Source organism: Morone saxatilis, unplaced genomic scaffold (genome assembly GCF_004916995.1).
Source record: "Morone saxatilis isolate NCDOM2014 unplaced genomic scaffold, NCSU_SB_2.0 Contig18, whole genome shotgun sequence".
Lineage (NCBI taxonomy): Eukaryota > Metazoa > Chordata > Actinopteri > Moronidae > Morone > Morone saxatilis.
In genome coordinates this window covers 8834639-8850716 of record NW_023339740.1, presented here as the reverse complement: position 1 = coordinate 8850716, position 16078 = coordinate 8834639, and the positions used below count along the sequence as shown (strand labels likewise).

The 16078-nt window shown below is 41.2% G+C and overlaps 1 protein-coding gene across 1 annotated transcript; it reads right to left on the bottom strand.

The window, feature by feature from the left end:
- Window positions 1-1368: 1368 nt before the first annotated feature.
- On the bottom strand, window positions 1369-15795 carry pcsk1 (proprotein convertase subtilisin/kexin type 1). Its single transcript, XM_035661178.1, has 14 exons — window positions 15359-15795; window positions 13749-13853; window positions 13523-13645; window positions 9960-10106; window positions 8784-8860; window positions 7920-8008; window positions 7033-7205; window positions 6483-6695; window positions 6256-6356; window positions 5879-6112; window positions 4728-4885; window positions 4487-4620; window positions 4073-4234; window positions 1369-3608 (listed from the first exon to the last, which is right to left on the bottom strand). Exons 1-14 carry the CDS (start codon window positions 15545-15547, stop codon window positions 3189-3191), a joined length of 2325 nt encoding a protein of 774 aa, XP_035517071.1. The 5' UTR covers window positions 15548-15795; the 3' UTR covers window positions 1369-3188.
- Between the last annotated feature and the right edge of the window lie 283 nt (window positions 15796-16078).

Genomic DNA, 16078 nt, shown 5'->3' with positions numbered 1-16078 from the left:
AGCAAGGAAAAAAATTTAATTGTAAAATTACACAGGCAGTAAGGAGAGAAGTGGATCTAAGATTCTTTATTCCTACTCGTGTTGGAAGTATGGCGATAAAACGTTGGGTAGTTGCTCACTTTTGGGAGAACTTCAATATATGGTCATATGTCTCCTTGCAGAAAATGACAGTTTACACATCTCAAGTGTTTCATGATACTGTAGAGGAGAGTTGGTGGGAAGCAGACAGACATAATACCCTACTATAAACCAGGCTTAAGGTCACGTCAGCAGGGTGTAGTACTCTATCTGTCCACAATGTGTTGACATTCAACAGGAAATACTGCTATTATTTAATGCCAACATAAATAAAGACAGCATACTTAAAAAGAGGTTGTGATATGTATTATCAGGCTTTGATTCTATGCAAACATTGTTAACAAAAAGGATATTGTGGAATTATACAGTGTAAAAGATGTGTTCTTATGAAAAGACAAAAAAGCTCAAGTGTGAATCTGTGTGTGTCTTTTAGGACTGGGTGATATGACCAAATATTAAAAATCAAACTTTTTTTTTCAAAGCTTGGGGGACGAGTCACGATTTTAAATAATTATTTTCTTCACTAATGCTGCATAGAAGAGAAAAAATATGACTGGCAGCTCTTATAAAGCTGTTGAGCTAAATGCTTAACATCAGCATTGCTAACATGCTCACACTCAAAATGCAAGCATGCTGTTTTGCAGGAATAAATGTACTTTTGTTCACCATGTTAATTTTGCATGTTAGCATGCTAACATTTACTACTTCGGCTTAAACAGGCAGTACAGACGAGATGTAATAGTCTTGCAAGTATTTGGCCAAAGGGAAAGTTTTACCTGATGATGGCACTAAATGAAAAGTTAGATGATCACCAAAGTTAATCAATTCACACAAACAAAAATATCAACCCTAACAGTAGTTGATGTTATGTTGAGATATTAGATTTAAGTGGAGGACCAACCGACCGGTAGACAGACATTACATTAGGGCCGTGCTGCAAGCGTGGCTAAATATATGGGCTATAGAGGCTGTCAGCACCACTTGCTTCTATTAAGTAGAACCCAACCATCCAGTTTAAGCTTCATGACAGACAAGAGCTACTCACTCATCTGTACCCACTTGTGTTTTGTTTTTTGCACATTGTAATAACTTGAGTTTCACAATGTAGACATTTTACACATGCAAAAACTCAACTGAATCAAATTAATTAGATTTATTACCAAGCCCTATATTATCGGTGGTTACTGTTTGTTAGCCGCAGCTGATGTGAACCTGTAGATTCACTGTGTGCTGCCAGAGACTCAAACAGACTCAAGAGGTTGATTTGCAGTTTATTACGATAAATCTCATTACTTTTTTTTGTACATCCATACAGAAATTGCAACATAATATTGGTTTGTGTAAACAACTTTGGACTGAAGATTCAGTCAAAAACAAAAACATGAAGTAAACAGCACGGGCTACACTAAAGAATGATTAAATTACAGGGTGTATGTGAAGCATTGTTCCCAAACATCTTTTTTCCTGTCACCTTGTTGGCAGAGAAGCGGGGCAGGCAGTTCCAAGCTGGAGGATAGAGACTCTGCATAGGGGATTCATAACTATTCATGTAATAAACACTTACACTAGCGTCTGTAAATGAATCTACGCCATGTGGAGATGAATATGCACATTTATTACAGAATATATTAAGGCGTTCAAGATGAATGTGCTTGAAGGTTGCAGTACAGAGCCCCTATTCTCCAGAGTTTCTGGTCAGCTTCTGTAGTATGATAGGTCCATTAATACCAAATAAATAATACCAGAGAAGTAATATGGTTGCAATTATCTGTCCAGGATTCAAGGAACTGTTTGTAGTTGGCATATTGCAGATGATGAACAAACAACATGTTAGCCATTTGCACATTCACTGAAATACACAGAAGCTTTTTGACAGCAAAGATTTTGGCAGTGTTTATTTGTAGTTATGGTAACTACACTGACTTTGCAGTTACCGAGTGAACTATGCCACAAGAAAATAAACTGATCAAGGGTTTGATACTGTATATATTATTTCCATAAACTATGAGGATCCTTAGAAAAATATTTTATTTAATGCAGCATTGTACTTATACAAAATTAAACAAATTGCACAAGAAGATTTTTTTTTTCACTTTGAATGTGTCGCTACTCCAACTGAGAGTTCCCAGTGCTCCATCTGTCGTTCATTATTACCAGAGTAGAGGATGGTTATGTTTTCTTTTTTTAAATAGTGTACTGGTACAACTGTATTATCTCATCTGCATATTTTTATAATAAATAATCCTTTACGCTCTATATATTCTCTTAATACTTAGAAGAGTCCAGAATATAATTCTGCTACTCTCTTGAGCTTAGTTGACCCCCTGAGAATAAATCTTTTGTCAACAAAGTTCAAACATTTCAAATCGCTGATCAATTTAAAATTTTGCTTCATTTTGGAAATTATGCTGACTCTAATTTAATTACTTTATGTTTAGTTTTTTAAGGATCAGTTTGTCCTCTAAAGTGAATAAAGTATGTAGGTGTTCCATAATAGTGAAAAAGAATGTAGGGACTTTGTAAAATGGCAAAATTAGAAATAGAAACAGGATTTTTGAAAGTGAATATTTTAGCTGTCAAGTGTTTTCAAACCCATATTACAATCATTGTCTTTGTATAATATATAGATTATATATAGATACTTATACAAAACTTATATTCTAAAGGTGGCATGCTTGAGCAGGCAGTGAAGAGAAGAGAGACAAGGCCTTCCCCTCCTTTCTTATGATATCAATGCTTTCACTTTCACTACATGGAGATTCAGTTTGTAGCATAGAGGCTTTAAACAGGTCCATGTTTTTAATCCTGTGAGGGACATTTTGAAAGAATTAATTAATAAATGGTGATTGGCAAACAAAGGTAAATGGATCCGATTTGCAGCATTTTTGAGTGGAAGAATTCTCTTTCCTGTATTTCTTCTCTTCTCGTTCACTCTTCTTATCCCCAATACCCTCTCTCTGCTTTTTCTCTTCTCTTCGCCTTGTTCCTCTGCTCCCCAACCAACACATAACCTTGCTTTCCCGTTATCTTTTATCTTCTCCTCTCATTGCTTCTCCTCTTCCCTCCTCTCCTCTCCTCTCCTCTCCTCTCCTCTCCTCTCCTCCTGGAATTTAGTTGCGGCCATCATCTATCATCTCAAACAGGGCCTGCAGCAGTCGGTCATCTCTGTGCCTGTATGGCTTGGTGCTGTAGAAGCCATCAGTGTAGTCACTGTAGACATTGTCCTCGGTGCCCCTGTACTTGTTGATCATGTCCAGAGCCTGGTACAACATCTTTGGGGGGAGTCTCGTTGCAGGGGGAGAAATGCTCTGGCCCGGCTGCTGCTTCCTCCAGGTGGAGGAGGCTTTGACTTCGGACTGGGCCTGCTGCAGGGAAGGGGTCTGCCTGTTGAATGCCGTCTGGAGGAGACGCAGCAGGGCCAGGGAGGGGGAGTAGGGTGAATTTGACTTTTTGTGCTCTTTCTCTGGGTTGGAAGGAAGGGAGACTTTTGCAGTCTCAGTCTTTGAAGGTGGATAGGCCTGTGTGGGCTCCTGTGTCACCAGACAGACAGAGAGCAGAAACGTTATTGGTCAGACTAACCCACAGAGTCTGCATCTAAAGATAGACAAGATAACTGTGTTCTATTCTTCTTATTTTAGAGAGAAATGATACATCACCTGGCCTTACAGAGTTTTATAATATGTATTAAAGAAATAAATGCAGTCCTTAAGCAGCAATAGATCTGAAATTAAACAATGACTGTACTTTTGTACTGTGTTCATATTGTGATACAAAGTGCTACAGTTTCTACTGTGCACCAAATGTGTTGGAAATTAGAATTTAGCTTGAAACACTAGCTAGCATGACTATGGACTCTAAGTCTTAATATCAAGTGTATTTCAGTATCGCTACGTTCAGCCCTTAAAGGTCTAATTTGACATTACATCCATTCCTTTCCTCTATATCCAAACCAAGTGTTTTTTTGTCATTAAGCTTTATATTGTTTTGTACTCACATCCATCATGTCATCCATATGTTCCACACCACGGCGGTCATTCTGCACAGCGTTGTAGGGCGTGTACACTCTAGGTTTCTTCATGTGCTCTGGCTTCTCTGACGTTCCATGAAGAATCAGCTTCCAGCTCAGAATCCGACCCTCGTTCTCCATACGGCCTGACTGTCAGGGGAAATCATGTTGGTTAGATCTCAGGAAGAACCGACAAAGACTCAGCAATTATACAAACCAGCTGACACATTCGTTACAGTCATGTCTATTTGCACCACATATGACATATTCTTATATATATTTTTGCATACTTAAGTGTTCATAACTAATTTGTGTGTGTTATACTGTTATTCTTGCTTTTGCTACACATAGAAATTTGAGCTGAGAAAGGGTCCTCTGTTACCAAATATGTGTGTAACTCACAGTGTCTGTGATCTTTAGGGTCCATGTACCAGCAGGATCTTCTCCCCATGTATGGACAGACATGAAGTCCCAGTTTCTGAAGCCATTAGAGGACGTGTCCCTCTCTCGTTCAGCCAGCAGCACTGTACTGGTACCTTAGGGAGAATCCAAAGGGATCGATCAGTTGAGAACTTGATTATTTCACTCAAACATGTGTGTGTGTGTGTGTGTGTGTGTGTGTGTGTGTGTGCACGTCTCTAACCGGCTGGGGAGGTGAGTGTTATGTGCAGGTCCCCTCTTCTGGTGTACTCAATGCTGGCCTCCACCTGCACATGTTCCAATGAGCGGACTGCGTTCTCCTGCCCCGCACAGGCTTTGGTTGGAATCTCTATAGTGATCTCCCCTGCTGCCTTCAGCTCCCTGTGGAGTGAATTAAAATAGCAGGGAATGAGACACACAAACAGCTCTCCCTGTAGTTCCCTTCTCATTACCGTGCATTGGTCTGGGAAACAGCAGCAAGGTGGAGAAAAACATATTATTGCGGTGCCCACTGCATATATTACATTATAATGTGTGATAGTTTTATAGCAACCACAAATTTGGGAAATATTTAGCACATCACAAGCATAAATAAGACACAGAGACAGATTTGGATGCCTTTGGTCATTCATTTGCAAAAACAGTTAATCCCCATCTCTCCCAGACATGAATGAAAGGATTTCCGTGTTCAAGCTGGCATAAAGCTCAGGGGGTTGTAGACCACTAAGCATTGACGGAGATGTAGAGCCAAATCCTCGGGATTAGACAGGGACGTAGCAAGGTAATGGGGAAACTGGGTGTTGGTGCTATTGAGTCTCATAATCCAAAGCAAATCGCAGAATGGACACTTAAAGGAACACAGAACTCAGTTGACCTTCCCTGCTATCTACTGAAGAACAATGTGAGGCTAAAAGTTATTTCAAGGATTTTCATGGGTCATTAATCCGCAAAGCACACAAAACATCTGGTGAGACAACAGAAGGCGGGGAGATTCTTGGCTGTGAGTTTCTATCCATGCTTAGCAGCTTTTAGATTTTAATCCCACTGTTTAACAATTAGCATTTATCAACATGTTTAGAGTTAATCATTGACCTCAAATTTAAATGTGCTCAGCTGTCATCATTAAGAAAACTTTTTGAGATATTTTTTATTCATTTTAATGGCACAGAAAACCCTCCCAGGCTTAAGACTTGTTGCTATCCATGACTCCACTCAAAAAGTAACAGATGCATCTTCAATAGTGCACATAGTTTGCTTTGTAGGACTCAAAATGTCGTGTAGACTACACCAGGGAATTTTAACAGTTTTTTCACAAACTTAACCTTGTTAAAATAGCCAAATCTGCACACACTGTATTGCGATGTGTTCACAAACCTGGGCTGGAAAGAATCATCCCTGACGATACATTGCTTCTTTTCAGGCACATGCTTCCAGGTGGCTGGGTCGGCGAGGTCGACCAGGGCTTTCGCGTTGAGAAGGCCAAAGCCGAAACGGCTGTTGACCATCAGCCCTGCTCCGTTCCTCTTCCAGCCCGGGTTATTAGCCAAAGGATCAAACTCTGAGGTCCACACCACAATGTGCTGCAGGTCTCTCCAGGTAAGCTCTGGACTGAGGGAGGGAAATGAACAGGGAGGCAGACCTGTCAGTATTTACTGATATTGATATAGGAGTATCAAATTAAGTTAAATCCATTGTAATGCAAAGTATCACTTGCAAATTGTCAGTAACAAGTAATTTGCAGTGTTGCATACTTTTGTTCCAGTGCCAGGGCAAATATTCCAGCAGCCAGGGGGGCGGAGGCCGACGTTCCAGTGTGAGTCTGAGTGCACTCGTTGTGCAGATCAGCACTAGTCTGAAAACACGCAGGTAAAGTGTAACATGAAAAAGATGCATAGATTAAGATAACCTTACATGTCCCTTGAACAAAACTACTTGACATTACTTGACATGGCGTAACCTAACAGGTGTAGTTACTTACAATCCTCTGGTCGGTGTAGTCTCCGCTGCTGTATGCTGTAGCCAGAGTGGAGGAGCACTTCTCAGCGTACCACGGGGACAGGCCCTGCTGGGAGGCACTGCTGATTGAGATAGTGTAGATGCTGTCTGTGTAACCGTCACAGTCACAGTTATCGCCTTGGCGGCCACCATTGCCTGATGCCCAGACAAAGATAGAGCCTTTCCCACCGCGGCCCTGCAGAGGACAAGACGGAGAGAGAGTTGAAGACGGCAACAAATGCCAGATATGGTGTTGTATCAGATACTGATATTGCAAACCTACTACTACTGCCAAAATACTGTTATGGAAATTATTTTAAAGTGTTCTATAATTTTTTTTATGCTATTCGGTTACATTAACCAATGGCATTTTGTCATTAGAAGCTTTATTCCTAGCAGCCGCATACATTGTCATTATTGATTCTGTTCTATCGGATTCTCATCACTGCTTCAGCTAATAGCGCCCATTAGTCCCCTCAGTCTGAGATCACACCAGCTAAATGTGAGTAAAAACCGCCTGTCTTATTGTCTACCTTCTGGATGCCATATTCAAACGCCTTCTGGGCCAGGCGGCCAGGGCCCTCGACTGTCTTGCCGTCGTCGTTGGGTCCCCAGCTGGCACTGTAGATGTCCACATGGTTTGGATTGAATCCAATAGAGCTGGCCTCAATAGCATCAGTCACAATTCCATCCAGCATACGAATCCCTGAGCAGAGAGAGAGTGTTATAGGAGTGTTATAGCACAGTTACCTTTTCGGTTATTCATCACATACTGGTACTGAAATTCATGGATGTACCATTAATTTATCGAAAGGAAAGTTGAGATCAGACAATGCTCATTAACTCATTACAGTAAATTAAGAGAAAGTGTATTAAAAAACTTAAATTAAAGGTTATAAATATAATGGTTTTATTTTAGGGTGTGTAGCAAGATTTTTGATTCGTATTTTAAGATGCAGGTGCTTCTGGGACACTAAGAACCAGCTGGCCACCCTGGCCCTTCAGATGTTGCAGCTTTAAAATTGTCAGCCATTGTTTAGGTGGATTGGATCTCAGTAATTTTGGAGAGTGACGTTATGCAACCATCTGGTGTAAAAAAATCAGGTCTCCATCAGGAAATCTTGCTTCCCTACTGGCAATAAATAATAATAATAAAAGATGTGCAGGCATATTGTCTAAAGGCAGAACTTAGAACACAAAGCCTATGCTGTTTGTGTCCTGTTCTATTCGAGCCTATTTAGAAATGATGGCGCATAATTATTGTTTTATTATTTTTTACACTTAAACTGCAACAGAACTTTTAAATAACAATTTGACTCTCAGTCACAAAAACACAGTGTGCACACAGACACAGATGTAAATAACATTTAATGTGAAGCTCAAAAACACAAATCGATAATCACAAAGAAAAAGCTCTTACCTCCAACCTTGGAGTTGTACGCCACTCCAACACCACATTTATTGTTGTCTGCCTGCATAGCGATCTCCCCAGCACACCTGGTCCCATGTCTATTATCAAATTACATATTTAATACAATTTAATATACACTTAATATTTTAAGTGTGTTTTTCTCACTAATTCTGTATACGTTTTATATATTCATCAAATCAAAACTGTATGTGTGATTTTGTATACATTGTACAAATATATATATACATTTATACACAAATGTTCTTTCTCATGTGCTTATTTGGCAGCTTATTTGGAGTTTCACTGCATTGTGTTTCCCTAATGATTATTTTAAACTGATTGTCCTGCCTTTGTTACTTCGTAGGATGCAAAACGTTTTACAAAAGGCCACTATATTGCTTGATTACATAACTGCTCTCATAAAATGTTTAGAGCAAAAAATATTGATTGTGATGACAGGGCCATGGAGGTTCTCTGGTTGTGTGCCTCTGTGATTATTCATGTTGAAGAATAGGCTTTGAACTGTTCATTATATGCATAACAAAAAAGCACAGGGCTGTTGGTGGAGAGGAGTGTGTATGTGTGTGTGTGTGTGTGTGTGTGTGTGTGTGTGTGAGACAACTAGCAGAGGGTGAGTCATTAACTTCAGCTATGGTCTGAAACACTTGGAGAGGAGAAGCAGGAGAGGCAGTGAACTGAATCCACTGAAAGAACTGTTTTCCAATCCTTTCATTCAGCCAATTTGTGCCAACTTTATGCTCACTTACGAATACATTGGGAAGGATACTGCACCAAGCCCAAGCAACAAAATGGTTTAATGAAAAAAGGAAGGTGAGGTAATGTCAGAATCTCGCTCCTCAGCAGATAACTCACTTGTTTTCATTAGTGGAGTCGTATCTGGGGAAAGGGTCTGGGTCGTTGTCGTTGAAATCGTAGCTGGCTGCTGCATCCTTTAAAAACAACAGACAAAAAACTGTCAGGTATATCTTTGTATAAGCTGAGATGACGTTAGTGTGCATCAGTGACGAAGGCTTCAAACACAGTTTTGTCAGGGTCAATCTGCTGTTATGTAGACACATATGATAGGTGACAAGAGTAGACACATTAATGCCTGTCAACAGCTATCTTTTGAAACATTCAGATTGCTTGAAAATGTTTTTTTGCCTGAGGCTCGTGTCATAGTTGGACAAACAGCAGGGTTTAAATGCTGCACTGTGCGTGGTATGTCTGTCCTCTGTTTTTGTCTCTCCTATCATTCCTCTGCACTAGAAAATATAATAAAATGTACTTAGTAATAAGGTAAGTATGTTCTTATTAAACAGGAAATTCGTTATCCTAGAGACTCCTTTCAGTTTCAGCTTCACAGTAAGCCTTAATATCTGATTTAAATCAGATGCCTGACTGTCATTTTAGGATTACTGCTGTAGTTATACAAATGCACGCCGCTCATGTGCCTTGATTATTAAGGATGAGCATCTCGGTTGATTGAGCCTCTTTGATTAATCAGCGTTAACTTAATTACAGTGGGAGTTGTTTCTATCAGCCCTGTTGTCATACATTATTTCCTTCTCTCCCTCCCCCAACCCCTTTCTTTCTCTTTCGTTCTTTCTCACTGGCGAGGCAGTGGCGGCTGTCTTTCTGAGAACGACAGTACTGTTTGAAACCAAACCACAGATGGGGCTTTTTAAGGCATTTAGACTTCCTCTACACAGGAGAAAGTATGCCAAAATGAAACCTCCTTCGGCTCCCATTCAGCCATGTTTGCTCTCACCAGCTTGTAATTATCTGCATCCCCCTTCACACTGTCAAAACATTCTTGGAGGAAGTAGGAATACTTGCAAATTCTGCATCCCTGAATGCAAAGAGTAGAGTCATTCCAATTTGCATCCAGGAATTAAAAACCAAATAAGATCTCTGGAGGCAGACATTATCATATAGAAGATGTATTACTGTCTTCATGAATCGCCTCGTAAGGTGTCACCAGCAGCGTTGCTAGGGCAACGGCAGACCCAGACGACGGAGGCTGTCTCCATGGAAACGGTGTCTTACGTAGTTGGAGTAGATGTCTGTGTGGTTCCACTCCAGCCCGTCGTCCAGAACGGTAATGACCACTCCTTTTCCTGTGATGCCTTTCTGCCACACGGGGATCACATGCAGGTCCAGCTTCGGCAGCGAGGAAGAAGTTCGTGTGTCTTGCTGAAAAAACAAAATTACAAAATTACACATCTGTAATTCTAACAAAAGTGTGTGTAGATGATGATGTCCGAGCACTTCAACTAAACAGGCTCTTTAAGTATTATCATATATACTAATAAAGGTCAGCCAAAGTCTCCCAGCTTGCACTGACCTTTACAAAAATTCATTACTGGGTTGTTGGTTTTTCCTTTGTCAAAGCTTGAATCCACTCTTATGGCCACTTGTAGGCAGATTGCTGCCAGAGGGTCATAATGATACCGGCTTTGGTGTTATCCAATACAGCAACTCTACTGATTAATTTAACCCACAAGATGCCTCACGGTGCCTAGAGATGTGCTGTGCTTCAACCCACAGTTCTGGCTCGACTTACTTTCAATCCCCCTGTCGGATTATTGAGCAATCCGTCTCTAAAGCTATATAATATCACACAGCGAGTGAAGGGGGCGCCGAGCCTGTTTTAAATGGGAAATCAGCGGGGGAGTTGGGGAGAGTGAGCGGGGCCGATGCCTGCCTGCCTGGAGAAGAGTGTGATTCAGAGCTGGGAAACAGCTAAGACTAAAAAAAGATCTTACTTTGCTCTTTTGCTCTTTGCGCATTATGCACAGACACTGCAGACCGCCACCCTAAGATGTGAGTCATCCCTGTGATGTATCGCCTTTTTTCTCCCTCTCCTTGGCTCCCACTTTGATTCCCTGTTTTCACCCTATCCTCTCGCTTGCGTCTCTGTTTGTCTTTGGACATTGTCAGTCCCAGCCGACTGCAAATCTCAATGTAAATACACATCAGATGTTCCACTTTAACACAATGTGTTTCAGTAGCCATTTTGCTGGAGAGGACCAGCTTATATCTACAGTTTGCTTGTTTTGGTGTAACACCAAATGACTCACTTGTTGATGCTGGTAGCAGCTGAGGGGGCTCTCAGTTGCCTACTATGCATAGATTTGAATGATACACAGCATATACACACACACACACACCCAAACACACACACAGCAACAGCTTATGCAAGTCTGCACCGATCGCATATACAATGAGTGAGTGGACACACACACACACACACACACAGATCCCTTGATTAACACAGACTGACACTTGCACAGCCATGGATACCCTTTCTCTGTCTCCCCCCCCCTCCCCCCTCTCTCTCTTTCTCTCTCTCACACACACAGGCAGGAGGAATTTCAGGCTACAAGTATGAGTCACTCCCTGATTAAATTATCAGGCAGTCACCCACTCGTGATAGATAAAGACACTCATTCTGTTCTCGGGGCCCAGCTCTCTCCTCTGCCACCATTACATGGCTCAATCACCGGCCTCTGCCCCCGTCACACGGCTCCTCCCTCACTCTTATGTCGGTGATCATTAGGGCTGCCAACGTCACTGTCCTCTAACCTCTACCCCCGTCCCTCATTATCATACGTGTGGTAACAAAACGGGACAAAAGATAATGTCACCACAGAAGAGTGACTGAGGTATAAAGATTACACCTGACAGCTTTTTTTCTTTCCAGTGTTTTACCTATTTCTACATAGCTTTGTCCTCATTGTACAGTCATGAAGAATGAATCATTATGCTCTAGATGAACGATAAAGTATCCTGTGGAGTGACACAGACCTGGGCTGATGTGGAAATACACTAAGCGGCACTTTAAGGCCAATTCCATTAGTGTCATCATCCCTCATCGGCAAAAATGATTCATCTCAATTTTTTTTCTTATTCCCCACAAGCGTGTGACTCATGTTCGATTAGTGCAGGTGCGGAGAAGTGGAAGCTGAATCTCCCTCTCTCTTTCCCAAATGCACTCGCACAAGCAGTGATGCAACACACATTAACATACACATCCTCAGGAACAAAACATTTGATGGTGACGAGCTAAAGATGATTCACTGACTTTGCCTCGCTGAATGTGATCAGTTTAATGATCAATCCGGCTGACCTAATTAACCCATTAATCCCGGTGACGTGGATTGATATATAATAGCAGAGATCATGTAATTTTGCTGCAGCTTAAAACAGATTGTAGTGAATAGGTTGTGATCTCTTTCTCAGGCTTCATAAATCGTCTTTAATTCTTTTTTTCTTGATATTTTATTCTCAGATTTTGTAATGTGAGTTTTGCATTGAGGCTTTTTTTTGTTTTAATGCGCTTGATTTAATATTTAATTTAGATTAATGGTTGTATTGATTGTTACATGTTGGTAGATATATGCCATTATCAATCAATAGCATTTTTTCTGATAATTGATTAATTGTTCAACTCATTTTTTAAGCAGCTTTTTTCCATTTTACGTCACTGTAAATTAGATATCTTTGGGTTTTGGACCAAGAAGAAATCAGACTATACTAAATTTTTTGACCATATGATTCGTCAATTCATTGAAATAATAATCTTTAGATTAATGAATAATGAAAATAATTGTTAGTTGCAATTGTGGTTTGATTTTGTACAATAAAGAAAACTGAGCAGCATCCAAAATAGTCCCTCCCTTTTGCTCCAAATGCATTCAACCACTTTTATATCTACTGTAGCATGTATGTGCTGTGGACAGCGGGGCAGTCGGCAAGTTCACTCTAAGCTTATGGATGGATCAAAGTCAGTAAAGATGTCATTCAAAGTGGTGATGTCAGGGTCAGGATAAAGTGAATGTGTTAGTAATGGATCTAGAAGAGGATGCACAGCTGTGACAAGCTACTGTTGTCTGTTACTACTTAGCCTCAGTGGGCTAAAACATCCCATTCAGGGTAAATTGGGACTTAATGCATGGTGCTCTAACTCTACTCCATCCTGCTGGATTATAGTCTCTCCAGCCCTCTCATCTCCACACACTCTTTGTTACCAATTAAGCAAATGGCTCTTTTGGCTAGAACTGCTTGATAGCATGTTATTGTTTCATTGTTTTCATGCCCCCCCCCCCTCCTCTTTTTTGAAAAAGTAGTAAGCTCCACACATACATGTGTATCAAACTTACGACACAGTCTGTGTTTATGAAAATGTGCAACCACACACAACACAGCACACACACACACACACGTATGCTACACACACATTCATTGGCCTCCTGCTAGAGGCATGAGCTGCCTACGTGGACCTATACTGTCAATGGTCAGGACAGAGCAGTGATCAGTGTGGAGCTGTCCAGCACTTGTGGGGCTTTCCCAGAGTCTCAGGGGAGGACAGACCAGCTGCATGCAAACAGAAGGCTCAGCCAGACACAAAGTACATGACATATTGGATATCAACCTAAATCTGTGGTTTATGGAGCTCAGAAAGCACACGGTGTTCAAATATTTTCCAAAATGTGCACGCCAGCTTTAAATCAGCAATAAATAGATTCATTATTGACCCACTTGTTAAATTTCTCATGTACTTGCTCAACCAATGCTGAGGCAGCATTCAAGCATTACTGAAGACTCACCAGGTACCACTGCTGGTTCCACATGGGATCATCAAACAGCTTATCCACTGGACAGTCCCTGCACTCCCCGAGGGACGCTCGCTTGTTGCGACGTTTCTCGTACTGCTGCTCTGCCCACAACACCTGCACACACCAACAACAAGTGGAGACATTTGGTTTCTTGAGTCTTTCAAATGAGACAAGATTATTGTGCGCAGGGCAGGACAGGCTAAAAGTGTCCACTCACCCGATCATCCTCCGACAGCCGTCTGGTGATACGGTCGGCACTTCGTTTCATTCTGCTAGGATGATTGCGGTGTTTGAACAAGAAATGGTCTTCCAGGGCCCCAATCTGCAGAGAGGAAGACAAGAGACTGAATATTTCACAGGAAATGACATAATTTCAACCATCTGGTCACTAAAGCCTGTTTTGCATGTCTAGAAACATTATTATCTCTCATGTGTGCTCATTCAGGCAGTAAACTTCACCACAGGGTTATATCTCAATCTCTGCCCTTTATTTGATCTGTTATAAAGTGTGTGGTGTTTTTTAATGAAGCGGATGGTAAACTACATAGTTGGAAATCAGATAATTATCAGACACAGTCTTTACAGTTTTTATTTCCATGAACTAAAAAGCTAATGTCATTAGGGGAGTAAGAAAATATGGAAAAAACACTTGAGATATTGTATCGTTTTTTTGTGTTAAAACCTGCAACCGCTAGATAGCAGTGTTTTAAACATAAACCGGGGGCTATAATGTTGGATGTTACAAGGGCTGTAATAAACACAAATGCAGATTCCACTGCTTGTATAAAAGGGTAAACTTTTTTTAAACTCAGATTTCATGCATATGGTGGTGTCTTCTTTATACTATGACAGTTTTCCCAAAATTAGATTTAAAATCACAATATATCGACTGTATCATGATAAGTTGTGTATCACCAAAGTCTTGGCAATAAACAGCCCTAGATTACATGTGTGTGCTTTTCTGTGGATGCATTACATGCATCTTTAGGGAAAGCTAATATCCACATTGATGCCACAATTCCCATTACACTGTTGAACAATGCAAAGTATAAGATTTTTGATGACATCTAGCTATTGTTCTCTTGTTCTTTAGAGGCTTGATGCTTTGATTGTGAATCACTCTGAACATTAGTGTCTTCTAAATGAATGTCATCTAATATAAAATCTGATTTTGAGTGATGAAGATGATACTCTGATGATATGATGTATCTCAGTATCCATGACACCTGAAAGCTCAGTTAATCAATGATCTGCTGCTATTCAGAGCTACACAGATACAAATTAATGAAGTGTCCAGCCTGGACTCTAATGTGTTTGTATAGGAGAAGGCAGCATCAGTCAGTCTAAAATGCTGGGAAAAAACAGAGATGTACAGTACTGGGAAATGAAAACCGAGTCATCAAAGGTGTGTAAACAGTGAGTCATAGATGAATTAACCCCCCACTCCTTTAGGTGCTGAAAATACAATGTGTGCTTTTGGGCTATCATAAAAGCAACGAGTTTCTCAGTCTAATGGCCTTATCAAGCAAATAATAATTGATACAGCTATTGCCTCCTTTTCTATTACAACACAGCCCACAGCTGATATTGCAGGCTGCAGGCTTCATTAACATTTCATGATTTCATTTTTGCTTTTATGGCTGCTGCTAAATTAGTAGTCTTACATTAATATTAGACTTTAACAGCATCATTAAGGCCCCAGTTTGCTTGAATATCACGCCCAATAAACAATAGGTCAACTCATTAAAAAGCTGCCTTTTATGATCATTTTAAGGTTCTTTTCCTTCTTCAGCTCGCTTGAAACCGCTGCGGGGCGTTGGTGCCTACCTGCCGAACCAGCTGGTAGTCCAGCTCTTTGGCGATCAACTCTGCAGCGGCCAGTCCGCCTGGGATCTCCACTGCCCACTCGTTCAGGTACTGTCGGTCCCTGTATGAGGACGCCAGAGACTGGGGAACCACGGAGCAGAGGATGGCAAAAACACAGGACATCACCGCTGGACGACATCTCATTTCCATCTCAGAGGAAATTCAACCAGATGAGAAAAATCTAATAATGTACAAACAGCTGAGATGCTCGAAAGAAAAGCAGCCAGAAGTCCGAGATGTAAACGTTTAGTGTGGCGATAATAAAGAGATCTCCCTGCTCTCTGTTTATTCCTTAAGAAACAGCTGGCTGAGGTGGAGGGAGCGTAAAACTGCGCGTTATTGGTCCGCCAAGGAGAGGAAATACTGCTGATAGGGAGTGCTGGTCCGTGTGTTGCGTGTGTGGTCGCGATGGAGGGGTGGGAGGGGGGGTGCTCTGACGTCAGTTTGGCGTCTACCTTCGGTAAGATGTGAGTTCGAGTCCCTGGGGGGAGAAAGTCTGAACGCGAGGAGGAGGGTGGGAGATCCGACTAAAAATATCCCGCTGCTTGTCCCTGGAGGAGGAGGAGGAGGAGGAGTCACGAGGAAGAAACACAACAATAAAATATGTCCTATGTGATCCTATAACAGAGCTTACTTATAGATGTTTATCATTATTATGAATCACTGCAGCCTCCGTCCACT

What these genes read in the sequence shown, in the direction of transcription:
- pcsk1 (XM_035661178.1), bottom strand. Translation starts at nt 15,547, where the DNA reads ATGGAAATGAGATGTCGTCCAGCGGTGATGTCCTGTGTTTTTGCCATC. An exon ending in AACACTCACCTCCCCAGCCG is followed by an intron (nt 4,621 to 4,727) that starts GTTAGAGACGTG and finishes ATTCTCCCTAAG; the next exon opens with GTACCAGTACAGTGCTGCTG. An exon ending in ATATGGATGACATGATGGAT is followed by an intron (nt 3,609 to 4,072) that starts GTGAGTACAAAA and finishes CTGGTGACACAG; the next exon opens with GAGCCCACACAGGCCTATCC.